The 16,280-nt window shown below is 47.5% G+C and overlaps 1 protein-coding gene across 2 annotated transcripts; it reads right to left on the reverse strand.

Annotated features, from left to right (window-relative positions):
• Positions 1 to 2,201: 2,201 nt before the first annotated feature.
• Positions 2,202 to 10,134, reverse strand: EPCIP (exosomal polycystin 1 interacting protein). 2 transcript variants are annotated; one of them, XM_085073793.1, is made up of 3 exons: positions 8,490 to 10,134; positions 4,055 to 4,199; positions 2,202 to 3,200 (listed from the first exon to the last, which is right to left on the reverse strand). In XM_085073793.1, exon 3 carries the CDS (start codon positions 3,131 to 3,133, stop codon positions 2,468 to 2,470), a length of 666 nt encoding a protein of 221 aa, XP_084929919.1. In that variant the 5' UTR covers positions 3,134 to 3,200; positions 4,055 to 4,199; positions 8,490 to 10,134; the 3' UTR covers positions 2,202 to 2,467. The 2 variants fall into 2 exon arrangements, with proteins under 2 accessions (XP_084929919.1, XP_084929929.1); XM_085073803.1 differs by lacking the exon at positions 4,055 to 4,199.
• Between the last annotated feature and the right edge of the window lie 6,146 nt (positions 10,135 to 16,280).

Here is a 16,280-nt window from a genome sequence, read left to right on the forward strand (position 1 = left end):
AAAAGTCCCTGCAGTGCTTACTTGGGCACAGGAGTAAAAGGTCTTTTGCATGAGCCTTGTTCAGAACATTACAGTGGCAAAAGTAACCAGCACTTTAATTTGCTCTGTTAGAAAGCCCATGAATTTATTAACCTCGTTTCTTCCCAACAAGGCCACAATACATATATCCCCAGCCACTGCTGCATGTGTGAGTTTTTGGACACCACCATCATGGCAATGGGGAATTACTGTGATTTCAGTTCCTTTTTTTACCAGAAGGCAGCCGATCTTTGCTGAAGATCATCTAGGTTTCATTTCCCCAGATTTTGGAGAGAGTGTTGGTAACATTTAGAAATCAATATATTTGTGTGAACTGGCTCTTTTTTAACACAACGCTGTCCTGTGTGGAACTGGTGAGTTGCCAGTTTGTGAAGGCAAGGTTAGTTCTCTTGCAAACAGCTGGAGAAGGGGGTTCTTGGGCAGACGACATTAATTATGTGCCTGTGTCTTTACTACACAGTCAGGAGAGAGATCACTAGAAATATTTGCAATTTGGGGGGAAAGGCTTATGGTTTGTTGCCAAGGTGCTGACAAAGGAAACGACGTCTTTACAACAGTTGATTCAATTGTTCTCTGGCTGAGTTAAATGGAGTTCAGTACCCAGCTTGCAAATACCCGTATGCTTAAATCTTTTTTGCAATTGCAAATAGACCCCATTCATTCCATAGTTAGCACATTGTTGATTTCAGTGGGAAAGCTCACAGTAATGGGGAGTGGGCATGTATTTAGGTATTCTGAAAAAAAAAAAGTTAAGTTTTGCTTCCTAGCAAAACTGCTCCATCATTGATTACAATTATATCAATATCACTATTTATCATAGAAATAGTCTTTCTTTAAAATTGTAGCAGTTTCACTGGTTCCTCAGAATCTTGATAGCCATTCCCCTAAGTGCACAGAGAATAATGGAATCCCAGACTGGTTTTGGTTGGAAGGGACCTTAAAGGCCACCCAATTTCATCCCCCATGGGTTGGGCAGGGACACCTTCCACTAGACTAGATTGCTCCAAGCCCCACCCAAGCTGGCCATGGACACTTCCAGGGATGGGGCAGCCATTGCTTCTCTGGGCAAAGGTTTTCTTATATTTTATCTCAGTTTCATGTAATCCATTGCTGGCAATGCAAGACTCTTAGGACTTGCTATTTCAAAGCCTTTATTGTACCATATGTATGGATCCAGCTGTAATCATATCTCACAGAACGCAGATCCTGCAGACATGGGCAAAGGAGCAGATTTTGGGCTATTTTAGTAGTCCTGGTGTGTTTTTCAGGGGATGAAATCTTTCTCCTGCAACTCATCTGAAAATTGTCTGCCCGAATCCTCGCCTCCCTTGTCAGATGAGAGTCGCTGGATGGGATATTTCTACTTTCTCATAGGGGAGAGCATGAACAGTTTGCCATTAATCGCAAAAGTTGAAGTTCCCTGCATTTGGGGAAATTGCAGGTGTCAGCACATCCATCAGGAGGCGCCCTTTCCCTGGAAAAACATGGATCAACTGAAGTGGTCCAATGCAGAGTCAGCAAGAAGGGCAGGGGCTGGCGCATGTGATTGAGAGAAAAGTGTGATGGAACTGGGCATGCTGAGCCTGGAGAAGGGGAGGCTAAGGTTCATACATGAAAAAAAGTTTCCCAGTGAGGACAGGCAAGGCAGTGGAGCAGGTTGCCCAATGAGATTGTGCAGGCTCTATCCTTGGGAATTTTCAGGACCCAGCTGCTGAGCTGCCTGGTCTGATCCCAGAAGCAGTTGTGGTGTTAGCAGAGGAATGAACTGAAGATGATGCTGAGATTGGCTCAGCATAATAGCCAGGTTGTGAGTTCAGTCCCCATATGGGCCATTCATTTAAGAGTTAGACTTGATGATCCTTATTGGTTCCTTCCAGCCCAAAATATTCTGTGATCTGGAAATAAAGATTATGTGTGTGATAAGGAAGAAAGGACAGATGCAGGGGAATACTCACCTGCTTCACAGAGGGAAGTCAAATACCTCTGTTTCCTAAATCTCTGAGTGTAATGGGTGCAGTTTGCACCTTGCAAAGCAGCCGTGTGAATTTGCCTGCCGAGCTGCCATCTAACCTGAGTGATTCTCTGGGGGGCCTTGGGTTCTTCTGCTATGGGAGCTACATGGTTATGCCTTTTTCTGTCTGAGGCACAACCTTAAAACAAAATTTATCTGCAGATTTTATTTCTCAGCTTACAATATATGAACAAAAAAATTCTAAAAATGCTTTGTAAAACAATTGTTTCATGTTTACTTTGTTCTTTAAGAAAGAGTTTGCTGAATTACTCTGATGAGCCTTACTTCAAACACCTCCTTGTAGAGCTCTCTCACAGTCCACTAACAGCTCCTCCTGGACAAGCCAGACAGACTAGAAGGCATCCTATCACTCTCAGCAGGTTGCCATGCCTCTCACTACTGACACTGTTAAATAACTCAGTAAATAAATGTTACAACATAACTCTCATTATCTGAGATTGAGAGAATATCAGAGTACAGCAGGCTGGGAAAGTGCTTCATGATACTGGAGACATTTTCCACCCTGTATGACTTCAGCAATGAATATCCATTGAAAAGTGAGGTATCCAGGAAAGAAATATGTGCAAGCATTTGCCTGTCTTTGTTGTGCACCTCGAGCAAGTCTTTGTCATTGTTGCTGCTGCTGAAGATGGTAACGCTCTGCTCTGGAAATTGTCCCTTGACCTTGTTTACCCGGAGTTTTCGAAGTCCCCAGATGGTCAAATATTCCGTTGGGAGAGGAGTGGTGCCACAGAAGGACAGCTTCAAATCCCACACCCTTGTGAAGTTGAGGAGCATCTCCAGCACAGAGGTGTCTGTGAACCAGATGGTCAGGTGGTTGTTGTAGGTAGTTTTTTCCATGGTAGAAGGCAGCACTGTTTTGCAGTTGCACATCAAGTTTGCCAGGCAGTAATCGCAGTCACGGATAGCCACGGAACAGCTGCAGTTGCGAATTGTGTTTTCCTTAGTGAAAATTAGCGTGTGGTTCTTCTGACTTCTCACAAAACTGATGCGTGTGCCAAGGAATCCGGCCAAAATGAGAGCCAGACAAACGGAGAAAGTAGGATAGGCTATTGGCTTCATTAGTACTGGTGCCAAGCTGCCAAGAGTTTCCTCCTTTTGCTGAGTGATTTAGATCACTTGGCTTTACCTACTCAGGAAAAACAATTTCTTTATTATAGTAAAGATCTCTCAATGGTTAATATTACTTTGCTTTTCCCCCTCATTATCTGTTGCAGCTATTCAGAGCCATATTGCCGTTCCACATTAAGGGGAAAGCACAACTACACTTAGAAAAGGGATTGTGACCCAAGTTTGGTATTTTTCTTTTGCTCTTCTTTTGCTCTCAGTGGTTTAATCCGCTTATAAGACAGCTTGGAGACCCTCTTCTCTATGCAGGCAGCTCCTTGGCCTGGCCTGTGCAGAGGTAAGGACAGAACAGGAGGAGGAGTTGTGCATGACAATTCCTGCTTGTTTCTCCTTTCTGCTTGCTTTGCTTCCCAGCAGACAGGGATGACAGTGGACCCTGTTCTCCACTTCACTGAGTGAGGCAGTCTGAGAAGGGCTAGAGGCAATAGTTTTGTTTCATACCTGAATTGCTAAGTAACCATTGTGATAACCTTTCCTTTAAACTGTGTGGGATATACTGGGAAAAGGAAGGGAAGGGGAAGGGGAAGGGGAAGGGGGAAGGGGAAGGGGAAGGGGAAGGGGAAGGGGAAGGGGAAGGGGAAGGGGAAGGGGAAGGGGAAGGGGAAGGGGAAGGGGAAGGGGAAGGGGAAGGGAAAGGTTGGTTAAGCGCAGAGGCACTGCTGGACACAGCACATAGCCTTCTGAGCTATGTGGAGTGCTGATAAAACCTGATTTTTAGCCTGTAAGTTTTGGGGACCAGGGACCACCTCATTATGTCTTGCACAGAAACTACTATAGGATAGATCCAGGCTTTGTCATTTGCTCTGCCTCCACTTAATTTATACTGGCAAAGAAAAATAGTAACTCCACACATACCTATGACAATGGAGCAAGTTTCCCTCCTAGCCATGAGCCACCTCAAATGGTTGGGAGCATGTTAGGTGGGATTCTTGGATTCTCAGCTGCCAGCCCTTTGGTTTTCAGAGTGGGATTGGATTTTACCAGGAGCATCTGTGTTTTCCTGACATATTATATGATGGTACAGGCAATGAAGCAGAATGTAACTTCTTAACACAAATTATAAAGATGTTGGAAAGTTTGTCTGGTTTGATGTAACTGTTTGGAAGCACCAAGAAGCATTAGAGACAAATTTTGACCAAAGATGACAGTGAAAGCAGCAGTAGGGCACATGCTGGGCAGAATTTGGTCCTTATTGTGTAAAAAGATTGATTCACATCCAGAATGCTTGTCTGCAGCACTTCAGAAAACATGGTAATACACCTACAGTTTTGTAGATGTCAGTTACTAATCCTGTTGCTGTTATTGTTTGTTTTCTTATCTCGTTACTGTTTCCAGTAAACTGTTCTTCTCTCAATTCATGAGCTTTGCCTTTTGTGCCTCCAGTTGGAGGTGGAGGAAGGGGAGTGTGGGAAGCTTTTTTAGTGGGAGTACTCAACTGGAGAATACCATTCCCAAGTCACGACAGAAGGAAGCAAATATTTACGTTTTTAAATCTATTTAATCTATGTTGTGGAACATACCAGAAATACCAGTCCAACTGCTGGCTGATGTTTAACTCCAAAGGTCAGACGCAGCCAAGCTGTAGCGGTGTCATTACTGCTAGTAATGTTTCCACTATCTAAGTATCTAATCACATTGAAAATCCTATTACTAGACTTGCACACTGCTTATTTTCTCAGTCCTTAACAGTGGCTAACAGTTGGGACAGACCAGAAATCTGTAATACCAACACAGTTTCACAGCTAAATGAAATTGTTTGGATTTTTCTGTGTTGGATGTAGTACTTGCAAGAAATCCTAGACAATGGTGACAACATGAGTTTGGACTAAGTAAAAGAGATTCAAAGTCCCACCTGTGTCAAAAGGAGTGATGCTGCTTTTTCTACTTAACATTAGAGGACTTAATATTCCTAAAACATTAGGCTAAAATACTTTGATGCATCCTCATTAGTTTTAACTCTTATTTCCTTTATTTTTCTCAGTACCTGAAGAGTGGAGAATCTTTAGTTCTCTACTGTGTTGCAGCCAGCCAAAGAAAATTCTATTTCAGATTTATATTAGCTGATAACATCTGGGCTCCATCCATCAGAATCCAAACAAAATTTTAAATTCTGGCATTCCAGAAAATTTTATCTCCAGAAATACTTTCTATCCTCCTCTGTCCCCTGCCAAACAGAAACATTCCTATCCAGTTCTCAGGATTTAGTTTCTGTGTGGTTTTGGTGCGGTATACGCAAGAAGTGGAATATATGTTGCAGGTTATGTGTCTGTGAAGTGTCAAAGTGGGGGGCCTCTCAGGTTAAAATCAGACTAGATATAGATAGCAGCAGAAAATTATTCATTTGATTGTTTCAGACGTATGTTTTTAGATGTGTATCCTCCTTCCAGCATGGAAACCCCTGTTGGTTTATTAGATGTTATCCCAAAAGTTTTCTAGCACAAGATTCCATCCCTGATCCTTTTTCTTCACAGGTTTTAACAGCTAAAGGAGATTTTCAGTGCTTATTTAGTAGTAGCATAATTTCAGGTTTTTGAATTTGCTTTGCTCATTCCCCTTTTTTTTTTCCCTAATTGCAGGTCTATGTTTTAAGAAAACTGAAAAAATGCAATAAAAAGCCTTTGACTATTGTGTGAGAATGCTGCTGTCTCAAGGAAAGTTAATCCTTTTCAACAGAAGTCCCAACACTATAAAATTAATTTCTTTACAGGGTGTTTTCTTCCATTCTTTCTTCAGAAAAAAACTAATAAAAACTGTTCATTGATTGCTCGTGCTAACATACACCCATCTGAAAGTGTTGTATTAAGCAAAGAGGACCTTAAATCTATATCATTTTGTGCACCTTGAGTAATGTCCACAGGATGAATAGCAAACCCACCCAATTAAATCAAAATGGCATTTTGAACTGAGCAGGTGTTAAAATACAAGATTACAGGAAAATGCAATGAGTCAGTCCCTTAATATGCCTAATCTGAGTTTTGACTGCAGAGTAGCTACATAATCTGACGAGAAAGCCCTAGGGAGACTGTGGCCTTGAGGGAAACAAAATGCTGTATTTGCTGTTTTTGCTCCATGGGAATTTTAGGAATTCCCTAAGTGGGCTGATGGCTGAGAGGAATTTGGTTTTCCATCTCTTTGTTTAAACAACTACTGTACTTATTTAGTTAGTCCACCGATAAATTCAGGCAAATAAGTTTGTGATCAAAGCTGAAGTTCTACAGCCTTTCAGGCTGCAGCCTGATCCATCCTTACTGTCAATAACTTGAAAATTATATTTGCATCTGCTTGTGCAGCAGAAGCCTGGGCTACTGGCATTAGGCTGTAGTGGTGCAGTGCTCAAGTGTAGTGGAACAAATTCCTTCCCAGCAAGATAAAAATGCAAGATAAAATAGGCAATACTGTAGCACTGAACTTGAACAACACACTGACCCTTGAAATGTTCACTGTATGGATATTTTGATATTCAGGTGTACACAGACTCCAGGACAGGCAATTCGTCTACAAATACCTCTGTGAAATCCTCAAGCCAGTCTATCCTGTGCAAAGCTTCTGTCCACAGCAGAGGCAAATGTTACAATGGAGAAGGCTATGACATGGAAGTGCAGGAAGGCAGAATAAAGGAGAAAAGTCAAGGGAAAGGAAGAAATCTTCTTGTTCCAAAGAATTAGGAGCAGCAATTCCTCCCTTTTTCCCCTAGTTGAAAGTCACCCTTAGCAGGTCATAGCCTGATTATTCCCAGCGCTGAGAGAGCAGAAAGGAGGCACGTGCAAGATCTTCATTTTCATGCCATGCTTTGTACATGCAGTCTGCACTTTTCCTAATAAAGAGCAAGGGACCAGGATGACTGGAAGGATTTTCTTTGCTGGAACATACCTGGAGCCATTCCAGCTTGGCAGAGCCATTCCAGGAAGGCAGACATGCACTGACCTGGGTAGCAATATTTGAATTGCATCAGGATAAGCATTTACATAAATGAAAAGTGAGAAGGAAGTGGCACAAAGCTTTATCAGGATGAGAGGAGAGAGCTGTTCTGCACAGACATAAGGTAGAATGATTGGTGGAGTTGTGCTCCCTGGGATTCAAAAAACCCCACAAGTTTGTATAAACATAAAGCATGAGTGTGCAGGCTCACAAATGCACAAGTGAATTGTATTTTCATACAAGAAGTACTTTTGTAAGCTATACACAGTCAAAGACCTGTTTGTTCATGTGTCCTCAGAAAGGGACACCTCCTAAGAAACCAGGTGTCCCAAGGATGGGTGGTCAGCACTGTTGGAAAACCAGTTATCCTTGGCAACTCAAGATGAGTACTTCAACACTGAAGTACTGGCATTTGTTTTTAAAAGGCTTTTTTAAATTCTCATTTTTGTATGTCAAACCAACCACTCCCTGGAACAAGGGCACTTACATTGAGTGAACCTTAGGAAAGAAAGCTTGACTGTAATTTTGGTTATTTCCCAGTACCTATTCTAACATGACCTGGACAAAAGTTCAAGTTAAATGTTACATGAAACTAAAGATTTGCTAATCCCAAAAGATAATGCTGAAAATTACAGTGTATTGTAGCACTTCATTTTCTATTCAAATCCTAAATTAGAGGGGGAAAAAGCGAGAGCAGAAGGCTGCATGATCAAAAAACTGGTGTGAAATATTAGTGGTCACTAAGCAGCTGGAGACTGAAACTCTGGAGCAGGGCATCTTGCAGCAGGATATCTCAGCTCTCAGCACTCAGATAGTGGATGTTATTATTATTAAGACTCCAGAGCTATACAGAGATAGCATATTTACTTTAGTTTGTCCATATTGTATCACTGACTTTATTTATAAATTAAATGGCAGAATAAAGCAGAGGTCGTAGATATTCTTTTCTTGAGCCTTCTCTTCCAGTGCTCTTCTCAAGGCAGTTTTAACTGAGTAAGATGTCTCAACTCCTGTCAGCTGGAATAATTCCCATGATATTTCTGTCACCTTTAAAGATTTGCTCAAGGAGTCTTTGCAAAATGGAGCAAAACCATTCCACCATTCTTTGTAGTTATTATTCATAGAACTATTAATTAGTACCTTAGGCATATAGATACAGTGTATAAAGAATTGCAACACATGAAAGACAAACTTTGCAGAATCTATTACTTCACCTCAATTACAAAGCAACAAATTTGAAACAAAAATACGTGCCAGGATGAGTTACTGGCAAGAGAGAGAAATGGCCTCATTCGTAAAAATATAAGCTATTTAATGTTTCTTTCTTATTTAACCCCCCTCCTTTAGAGCCAAAACAAAGACTGTGACTTACTCTTTCCCTGGATGCTAGTGGATGCGTTTGTCCGTGCCCAGTTTCCTGCTTGGCTGAACTTCTCAGCTGTGGCTGGGAGTGGGGTCAGTCTGCAGGGCAGGCAGCAGTGCCTTCTCTCTCACTTGATGCTGCTCTTTTATGTTTTCATGGGCCAGCACCCCATGGTATTTCCCCAACAGCCAGGAGCATGGTCCAAGGTCTGCCCCAACCATTAACGCCAGCTGTGCCACACTGTCAGGTACAAAGGGCCCACCTGGAAATGCTTAGAGGTGCCAGCCAGCTCCCTGCTCACTCTGGGAGGGGAGCTGGGGCACTTGGCTGGTAACCTGTGTTCACAGGGGGTTGGCTAGCCTGGTGTGCAGGGACAGGGGCAGGACCTCTGGCGCTTTGTTCCCCTCAAGGCTTTGTGCTGGCCTTCCACTTGGGAAGCCCTGTGACTGTCCCCAAGGGACATATTTTGCTCTGCCTGCTTCCTGGGGACTTTGGTTGAAAACAGAACTCCAGGCACAGTTGGAAAGTCTGCTCACCCAGCTGGAGGGAGTAACTGGAAAGCCCTAAGAGGAATGGCTGAGGTCACTTGGCTTGTTCAGACTGGAGGAGACGGTGAGGGCAAACCTCATTGCAGTATGCCACTTCCTCAGGAGAGGCAGCAGAGGGGCAGGCACTGATTTCTGCCCTCTGTGACCAGAGACAGGACCCAAGGGAATGGCCTGAAGATCTATCAGGGGAGGTTTAGGCTGGGTATTATGAAAAGGCTCTTCCCCCAGAGGGTGGTCGGGCACTGAACAGGCTCCCCGGGGCAGTGGTCATGGCCCCAAGGCTGCCAGACCTTAACAAGTATTTGGACAATGCTCTCAGGCACAGGATTGTTGGAGTGTTCTGTGCAGGGCCAGGAGCTGCAATCAATGATCCTTGTGGGTCCCTTCCAACTCAGGATATTTTATGATTCTATGAATTTTTCATTCACAGCTTAGCAGAGGCACAACTGGCTCTCAAGTGTTCAACCACTGTGTATGCTTCTCCATGATCCAGCACAGAAAACTCCCACCTTTGTGGCATGTTTTACATTCCTGTTTTCACAGCAGAGTACCAACCGAATGCTAGAATCTCTGCTCCTAGCCTGGGACTAACCGTCCTGAATAAGCAAGGAGATTATTTGCAAGGACTCATAAGCAACTTCACAAGGAAATGCAGTAGAAGTACCCTAAAAAAATCATGAGGTAATGTGGGGCAAAGGCACTCTAGTAGGGCACATGTAAGGAACAAAGACTAAGATTTGCTGTGATTCAAATGAAAAGATATATTTGCTGCTTTTTCAAAAACAATGCTTGGCCTTTACATGCTCCAGGTCCCTCTGGAAACAGCCAATATTGGTAGCACAGTAAGGGCATTTGGCCAAAGTCAGGAGGAGTAAGGGTACCATTCAGGTCCTGGACATCCAGGCCTTTATTTTTACCTAGCAAACAGTACACCTGTCCAAGCCATGAGCAATTTCTCCAGAAAGCTGTGGAAAATGATGTCAAAAGCTTTACTAAAGCCCAGGTAGACACATCCACAGCCAGCAGGTCATCTTGTCACAGAAGCCAGGTTGGTCAAGCAGAACCTGTCTTCCACAAACCCGTGTTGGTTGGGCATGATCCCCTGGTTGGTCGGGCCTGATCCCCTGGTTGGTCTGCGCGTGCCACATCATAGCACTCAGGATGCTCTGGTACCTGAGACTTTTCCTCATTCTTTGTCTCTGTGTTTCCCCAGCCATCCAATAAAGGAGATTCTCCTTAGCTCTGGTTTTGTGGTTAATGTATTGTCTTGGTTTGAAAGACAGGTGTCTGCCAAGAGAGGTTGAACCTTCCCCTAGAGCAGAGGATGTGATTTTTCTTCCCCTCCTCCCTCCGAATTATTTAATTTTGTAAATCAAGGGCTTTCAGGCAAAGGTATGGGAAAAAGGAGTATCAGTTCTTTACTAGCATCTATAAACAAACAATAACAATAATAGCAAACCACAACTAGAACCAGAAAACCAAACAGCAGATAACGTGAGCTGCTGAGCCTTCTCCCGTGTGGTGCAATCACGGTTGCAAGCAGCAGGGGCGCTGTTGAGCTCCCGGCCGGCCAGGGCAGGTGCGATGACTCCCGAGCGGCTGCAGGTGGCGCTGTGGTGCAGGGTCAGGTCACCGTCCGGCAACTGCAATGGCGGGCAGGCTGAGAAAAACACGCAGGGCAGCGGAAAACAGCTCAGGGCAGCGGAAAACAGCTCAGGGCAGCGAGGGAACAGGGCAGTAGGAGCGGGCGCTCTCTCTCTCTCCGGCCAGCGAGAATTTCTGCAGTCACAGCAGACGCCGCGGTCTCGTGCGGCAGAGGGCAGGGGCAGGCAGCAGAGGCAGCCGGACTCTCCCGGCAGCAGCTGCGGGAAAACGCAGCCCGGGGGGGGAAAACGTGCCCTTCCCCGTGAGGAGAAAAGTTGAATCAAAGAGAAGAGAAAACAGGGCACAGTTGGATTTCCTCTGGTAGCAGCTGGAAAGCAAAGAGCCAGCAGCCTCTACCCTCAGCGTCCGAACCACGAGAGAGAGTTCCCAGGGCCAGCTCTCCCTTACCTTGCCCTGCCCAAAAACCTAGCCTTTGTCTTTTACAAAAGGCTTGATCGCTCCGAACATCGGACCATTTGTTGCTTAGTAACAGGAATGGGAAGAAATTCTCAACCCCCGACATGTATTTATAGAAACATTTATTGTCTTTTACAGCAATGGCCAGATGGGCTTCCGGTCTTCTCGTTTTCTCCCTGCATAACCTCATGACATCCTTGTTGGTTTCTTGGCTTGCTGCCCCTTCTTTCAAATGTCATAAACTCTCCTTTTTACCCTGAGTTTCAGACATAGTTCTCTTCCCTCCGGTCCTTCTTTAAGCATAGCCTGCTCCTGCGCCCTGAAGATTCCTTCTTACAGCACATCCAGCCCTCCTGGGCTCTTTTGCCCTGCAGGACAGCCTCCCAAGGGACTCTGTCAACTAAGCCCTTCAACAGGTCAAAATCTGCTCTCAGGGAGTTTAAGGTGGCAGTTCTGCTGACTCCCCTCCTTACTTCTCCAAGAATCCAAAAGTCTACCCTTTCATGGTCACTATATCCAGGGTGGCCTACCACTGTAGTAACATGCACCAGTCCTTCTCTCCTCACAACCAATAGGTCCAGCAGGTGCCTTCCCTAGCTGCCCCCTCATCAGCTGTGTCAGGAACATCTCTTCCACTCCAGAAACCTCCTGAACTCCCTCTGATCTACGGGATTGTATTTTCAGCAGATGTCTAGTGCATTGAAGCCTCCATGAAGACAAGGCTGGCCATCATGAGACTTCTTATCTGCCTCTTGGTCCTGGTTGGATGATCTGCACCCAACTCCCACCTGGATATCTGCCCTGTTGGCCTTCCCCACAATTCTTACTCACCAACCCTTGAGATTTGCATCACCACTGTAAAGCCCTAGACAGTCAAAACACTCCCTCACATACAGGGCTACCCCACCACCTCTCACTCCTTGCCTGTCCCTTCTCAAGAATTCAGCACCATCCATTGCACCATTCCAGTGGTGCCAGCCATCCCATGACATCTCTGTGATGGCAACTATGCCATAGTTTTCCGCTTGCACCATGCCTTCCAGGTTTTCCTGTTTGCTGCCCATGCTGCAGGCATTCAGGCAGATGACCTTCAGTTGGGTTATTGATCCCAATGCCTTTTTGGGGAGAGACACTTCAATTCCTGAGTGACCGTTGTCAGGAGCTTACATGGTTTCTAGCACATCAATAACACTTGCATTCTTGCTGCTGCATGGATCTCCATTCCCTACATCTACTGAGATGGTAGCCTGAAGGACCTCACTAACACACCATCCCTCTAACAGCATCAAGCCGCTCCCAGGCTTATTTCCAGGGACCTGTTTTTTATCCCTTCCCCCTTGAAATCCAGTTTAAGGCTCACTCAACATGCCCTGCTAATTCCTGCACAAAGATCCTTTTCCCTCTGAGACAGGTATACCCAGTCTGTCACCAGTAGGCTTGCTGTCATCTAAACCAACCCATGATCAAAAACCCCAAAATTCTGTTGGTGACACCTGGCTTGAAGCCAGGGATTTGTCTGTACAACTTTCCTGTTTCTACCGTGAGCAGTGACCCCCCCAGACCAACCTCTCCCAGTTTTACTGCTTACCATGACATCTTGTGGTTCAGAATATGCCTGGGGTCAGCTGGGGTCTGATGTCCTGGCCATGTCCCTTTCCAGTTCCATTCACACCCCCACACTACTCGCTGGTAGGGCACTGCAAGGAGCACCAAAGGCTTTGACGCTCAGCACTGCCTGAAACATCCTTTGTTTATCAATGCTCCCTCCAGCAAAAATCCAAACCATAGCCCCATGGAAGAAAGGGAACCCCTCCTCTGCCCAACACAGTACATTCTCCATCTGTTATTCTATGCCATGTGCATCCTGCTCAGGTCCCATGCTATTCAATACCCACCACTCCCTTCCCACCCTTTGCAATCATGCACAGATATCATTCCCTTAGTCTATAGACCGCTCCCATGAAATGTCCATAAAATGCCCATAAAATGTCCACAAATGTTCACAAAATCATAGAATTGCTTAATTATTTGGTTTGGGAGGGACCTTAAAGCTCATCTTGTTCCAAACCCCTGCCATGAGCAGGGACACCTTTCACTAGACCACATTGCTCCAGGCCCCATCCAACACTGAACATTTCCAGGGATGGGGTATACACATGCTCTAGTTTGGCCTCCTGCATGGCTGCAGTGCCTCCAGGGGTGTACCTGCTCTGTTGGGGGCTTATACACAGCCACACACTTTGAGGTGTTCCAGCATGACCTCCAGCACTGCCACAGATGCTTCAAGGTGTAGCTACTCCAGTGTGGTCTTACCCTTGGGCCACATTCCCTTCAGAGGTGCTCCTGCAGCAGCACAGACATACCCACAGTCATCAATGCTTTGGGGTGTCCTGCTTCCACATGGACACATCCACAGGTCACAGTAAGCAGAAGCAGCCACTAATGAGAACCAGACTAATTCACAGTAAGATGAGCACAGGAGAACTGCAGTTTTACTTTCCTTTACTCCTTGGCCTCCAGGGCTGCCCTGGCCAGGCTTTCCTCACGCCAGAGCTTACTTCTCATCCCAGGTGCCCCAAGGTGACAGTGTTTCCTTCTCCTTACCAGGATCCCTCCTAGCTGGATTCCTGCCCTCAGCCAGGGACAGTGCTGCTTGCACTTCCCCCACTACAGCAAATCCTTTGTGTGCCATTCCAGCAAACCCCAGGACCTCTCCTCCTGGGTATCCCCAGCACCTCCAACTCTCATGATCCATGGGTATCCCCCCATATCTGGCTGTTGTCCATCTCCCTGCTGGCTGATGGGGCCCCTTGTCTGGGGAGGACCCTGTTCCTCATGGACATGAACCCTGCCAGTATGTGGGGGTGATGGGTGATCAAGCCGCTGCTGCTGGCACAGGAGGAGTTAGAAGTGGCTGAGCCCCATGAGTGAGAAAGCCTTGGGGGGATCACTTTGGTTTGGAAGTGAGGCTAGGGGCCCAGTTGTAGGCTGCTGGCCCAGTGTCATAGGCATTGGCCCCATGGTCCCCCTGCTTTGTCTCTGAACCTTCAAGTGTGCTGTGCCCAGCTGTGCAGACCTGCGGCCCCAGGGAGAGGTATTGCTACCGACTTGAGCCACAGCCTACCCTGTCCTCAGCAACATGACAGGGACTGGGGCAAGCACCACATCCCGGGTCAGAAGCACCCCACACCCATGCACCCAGAGGCTCAAGACATGCTTCTGGCTGCGATCCCAGAGGGGTTGCTCCTGGTGGGTGAGACAGCAGGGCCGGTCTCAGCTGGTGCCAGCATCTGTGTCTGGGTCAGTGCTGGGATGTGTGCCAAGGAGGGCCTCTGGCTTGTGATGCAGCTGGGCGTGCTTTCCCCGAGCCTGCCCTGTGCCTCTCCACAGCCCCTCCCAGGCCCCACCACCCTCCCTGAGCTGACCTTGCTCCTGCTGCCACACCTCCCCAAATACTTGAGGAGCAACCAGCTGCTTCCCTGTCCACAGCATGGCAGCATCTGGAGGTTTCCCTCAGGGTGGCTTTGCCCACCATGGAGCATCTGCTGGCCAGGACCCTGGCCACTGGCAGCCCCTCACACCAGCAAGACCTCCACCTCATCAAGAAGATGGTGTTGGACATGGCCCCCATCTTCTTAGCTGCTACTCTGTCCACGGGAGCATCCCAGTGCTACCAACCCACCCATGTCAGCTGCTCCACCTCCGCCTCTCTCTGGAAGCAGGCACCCTGCCCTTCAATTGGGATGCTGTCTTCATGATGGCATGACCTGCTCCAGTGTCCCTACCAAGGACTTCTTCTATCAGGACAAGGAGGTCCTCATCCCACTTTTCCAGATGTTTGAGGTCACTGACCTCACTGACCCTTCTCCCCCTCCTCCAGCTCTGTTTCCAACTGTGATCAGCATCTAAAACTATGACCTTGTGAGAGGTGATGTCCCCACTGGACAGTTCCTCCTGCTGCCAGGGCACAGGCACATGTGGCAGGGAATGGCCCTGTCCCACCAGCTCTGCCAGGACAGGGAGGTCTTTATCTTGGTTGTGGGGCGGGCAATGGGGGGGGCGGGTGCCACCATGGGCACACAGCCTTGCACATCTCTGAGCCACTCTGACACGGAACTTGCAGTGGAGTCCGTGGGCGACAAAGTGTGACACAGTGTGGCACAGCATGATGCAGCATGGTGCGAGATGGCACAGCATGGCAGGGCTGGGAGCCATGCTGTGCAGTGAGGAGTGCGCTGCTGCCACCACACTGCAGCAAGGAAAAGGGGTCAGGGGTGGAGCCACCAGCATCACAGGGACAGCAGGACAGGATACAGAGATACCCACTGCAGGTATACCTACGTGGCAGGTATTTGTGCCCAGCTCAGCCTGGTCATAGTGCCACTGCCCCCAGGACATTGGCTTAGTCTGGCAGAGGCCTTTGCTGAGTAGCAGTGGGATGTCAGGATGCAGCTGAGTGTGGGATCTGTGAGAGGCTGTCCCAGGGATGGAGGCTGGCATTAACTGGGCTAGGGGGTGCAGCAGAGCTGCTTTGGGCAGGTCCCTGTCCAGGTGGCTGCTCTGCTGCTCACCATCCCCTGGCTCCTAAGAGTCACTGTGGGACTGGGGTGTCCCCAGGGGACTCCTGTGGCTCCCTGGGCTGAGGGCAGCTCATGGGGGCTGCATCTGGGGGCTTCTCCATCCCCCATCCCTATCCCTCCCACATTCTGAGCACCCTCAAGTGTGATGCCCATAGCCCAGGGGTTGCTGAAGGGGTTCAGAATATGTTCCCCAGCCTGTCCCACAGCCCAGGGGGGTTGCAGCCCCCATGAGCACCTGAGGGAGTAAGAAGAGACCTGGCACCCAAGAGCAGGGGCTCTGCGAGCAGTGGATGGTTAGGGGGTGGCCCCATGGGCAGCAGATGGGACTCAGCAATGCCATGCTGCAGAACAGCCCCAACTCCCCAGGTGCAGAGAGGGATGTGATGGGCCCATCTCCTGGGGTCCCTGCACCTCAGGACTTCCCCATCTACCCTCTCCTCCAGGGCAGGGCACAGCCAAGGTGACAAGTATTCCTTGGGCAGAATTGGAACTGACTGTGGCTCTCCAGCCATTCACCAGGCAGGAAGGGGGTCACGAACGGATCCTGCTCATCAAAGGCACCAGAGCTACCTCCTCTCCCTCCCTCTTCATCCCACAGGTGCCCTCTAAAC

Source organism: Lichenostomus cassidix, chromosome 1 (genome assembly GCF_008360975.1).
Source record: "Lichenostomus cassidix isolate B80296 chromosome 1, HeHo_3.0, whole genome shotgun sequence".
NCBI lineage: Eukaryota > Metazoa > Chordata > Aves > Passeriformes > Meliphagidae > Lichenostomus > Lichenostomus cassidix.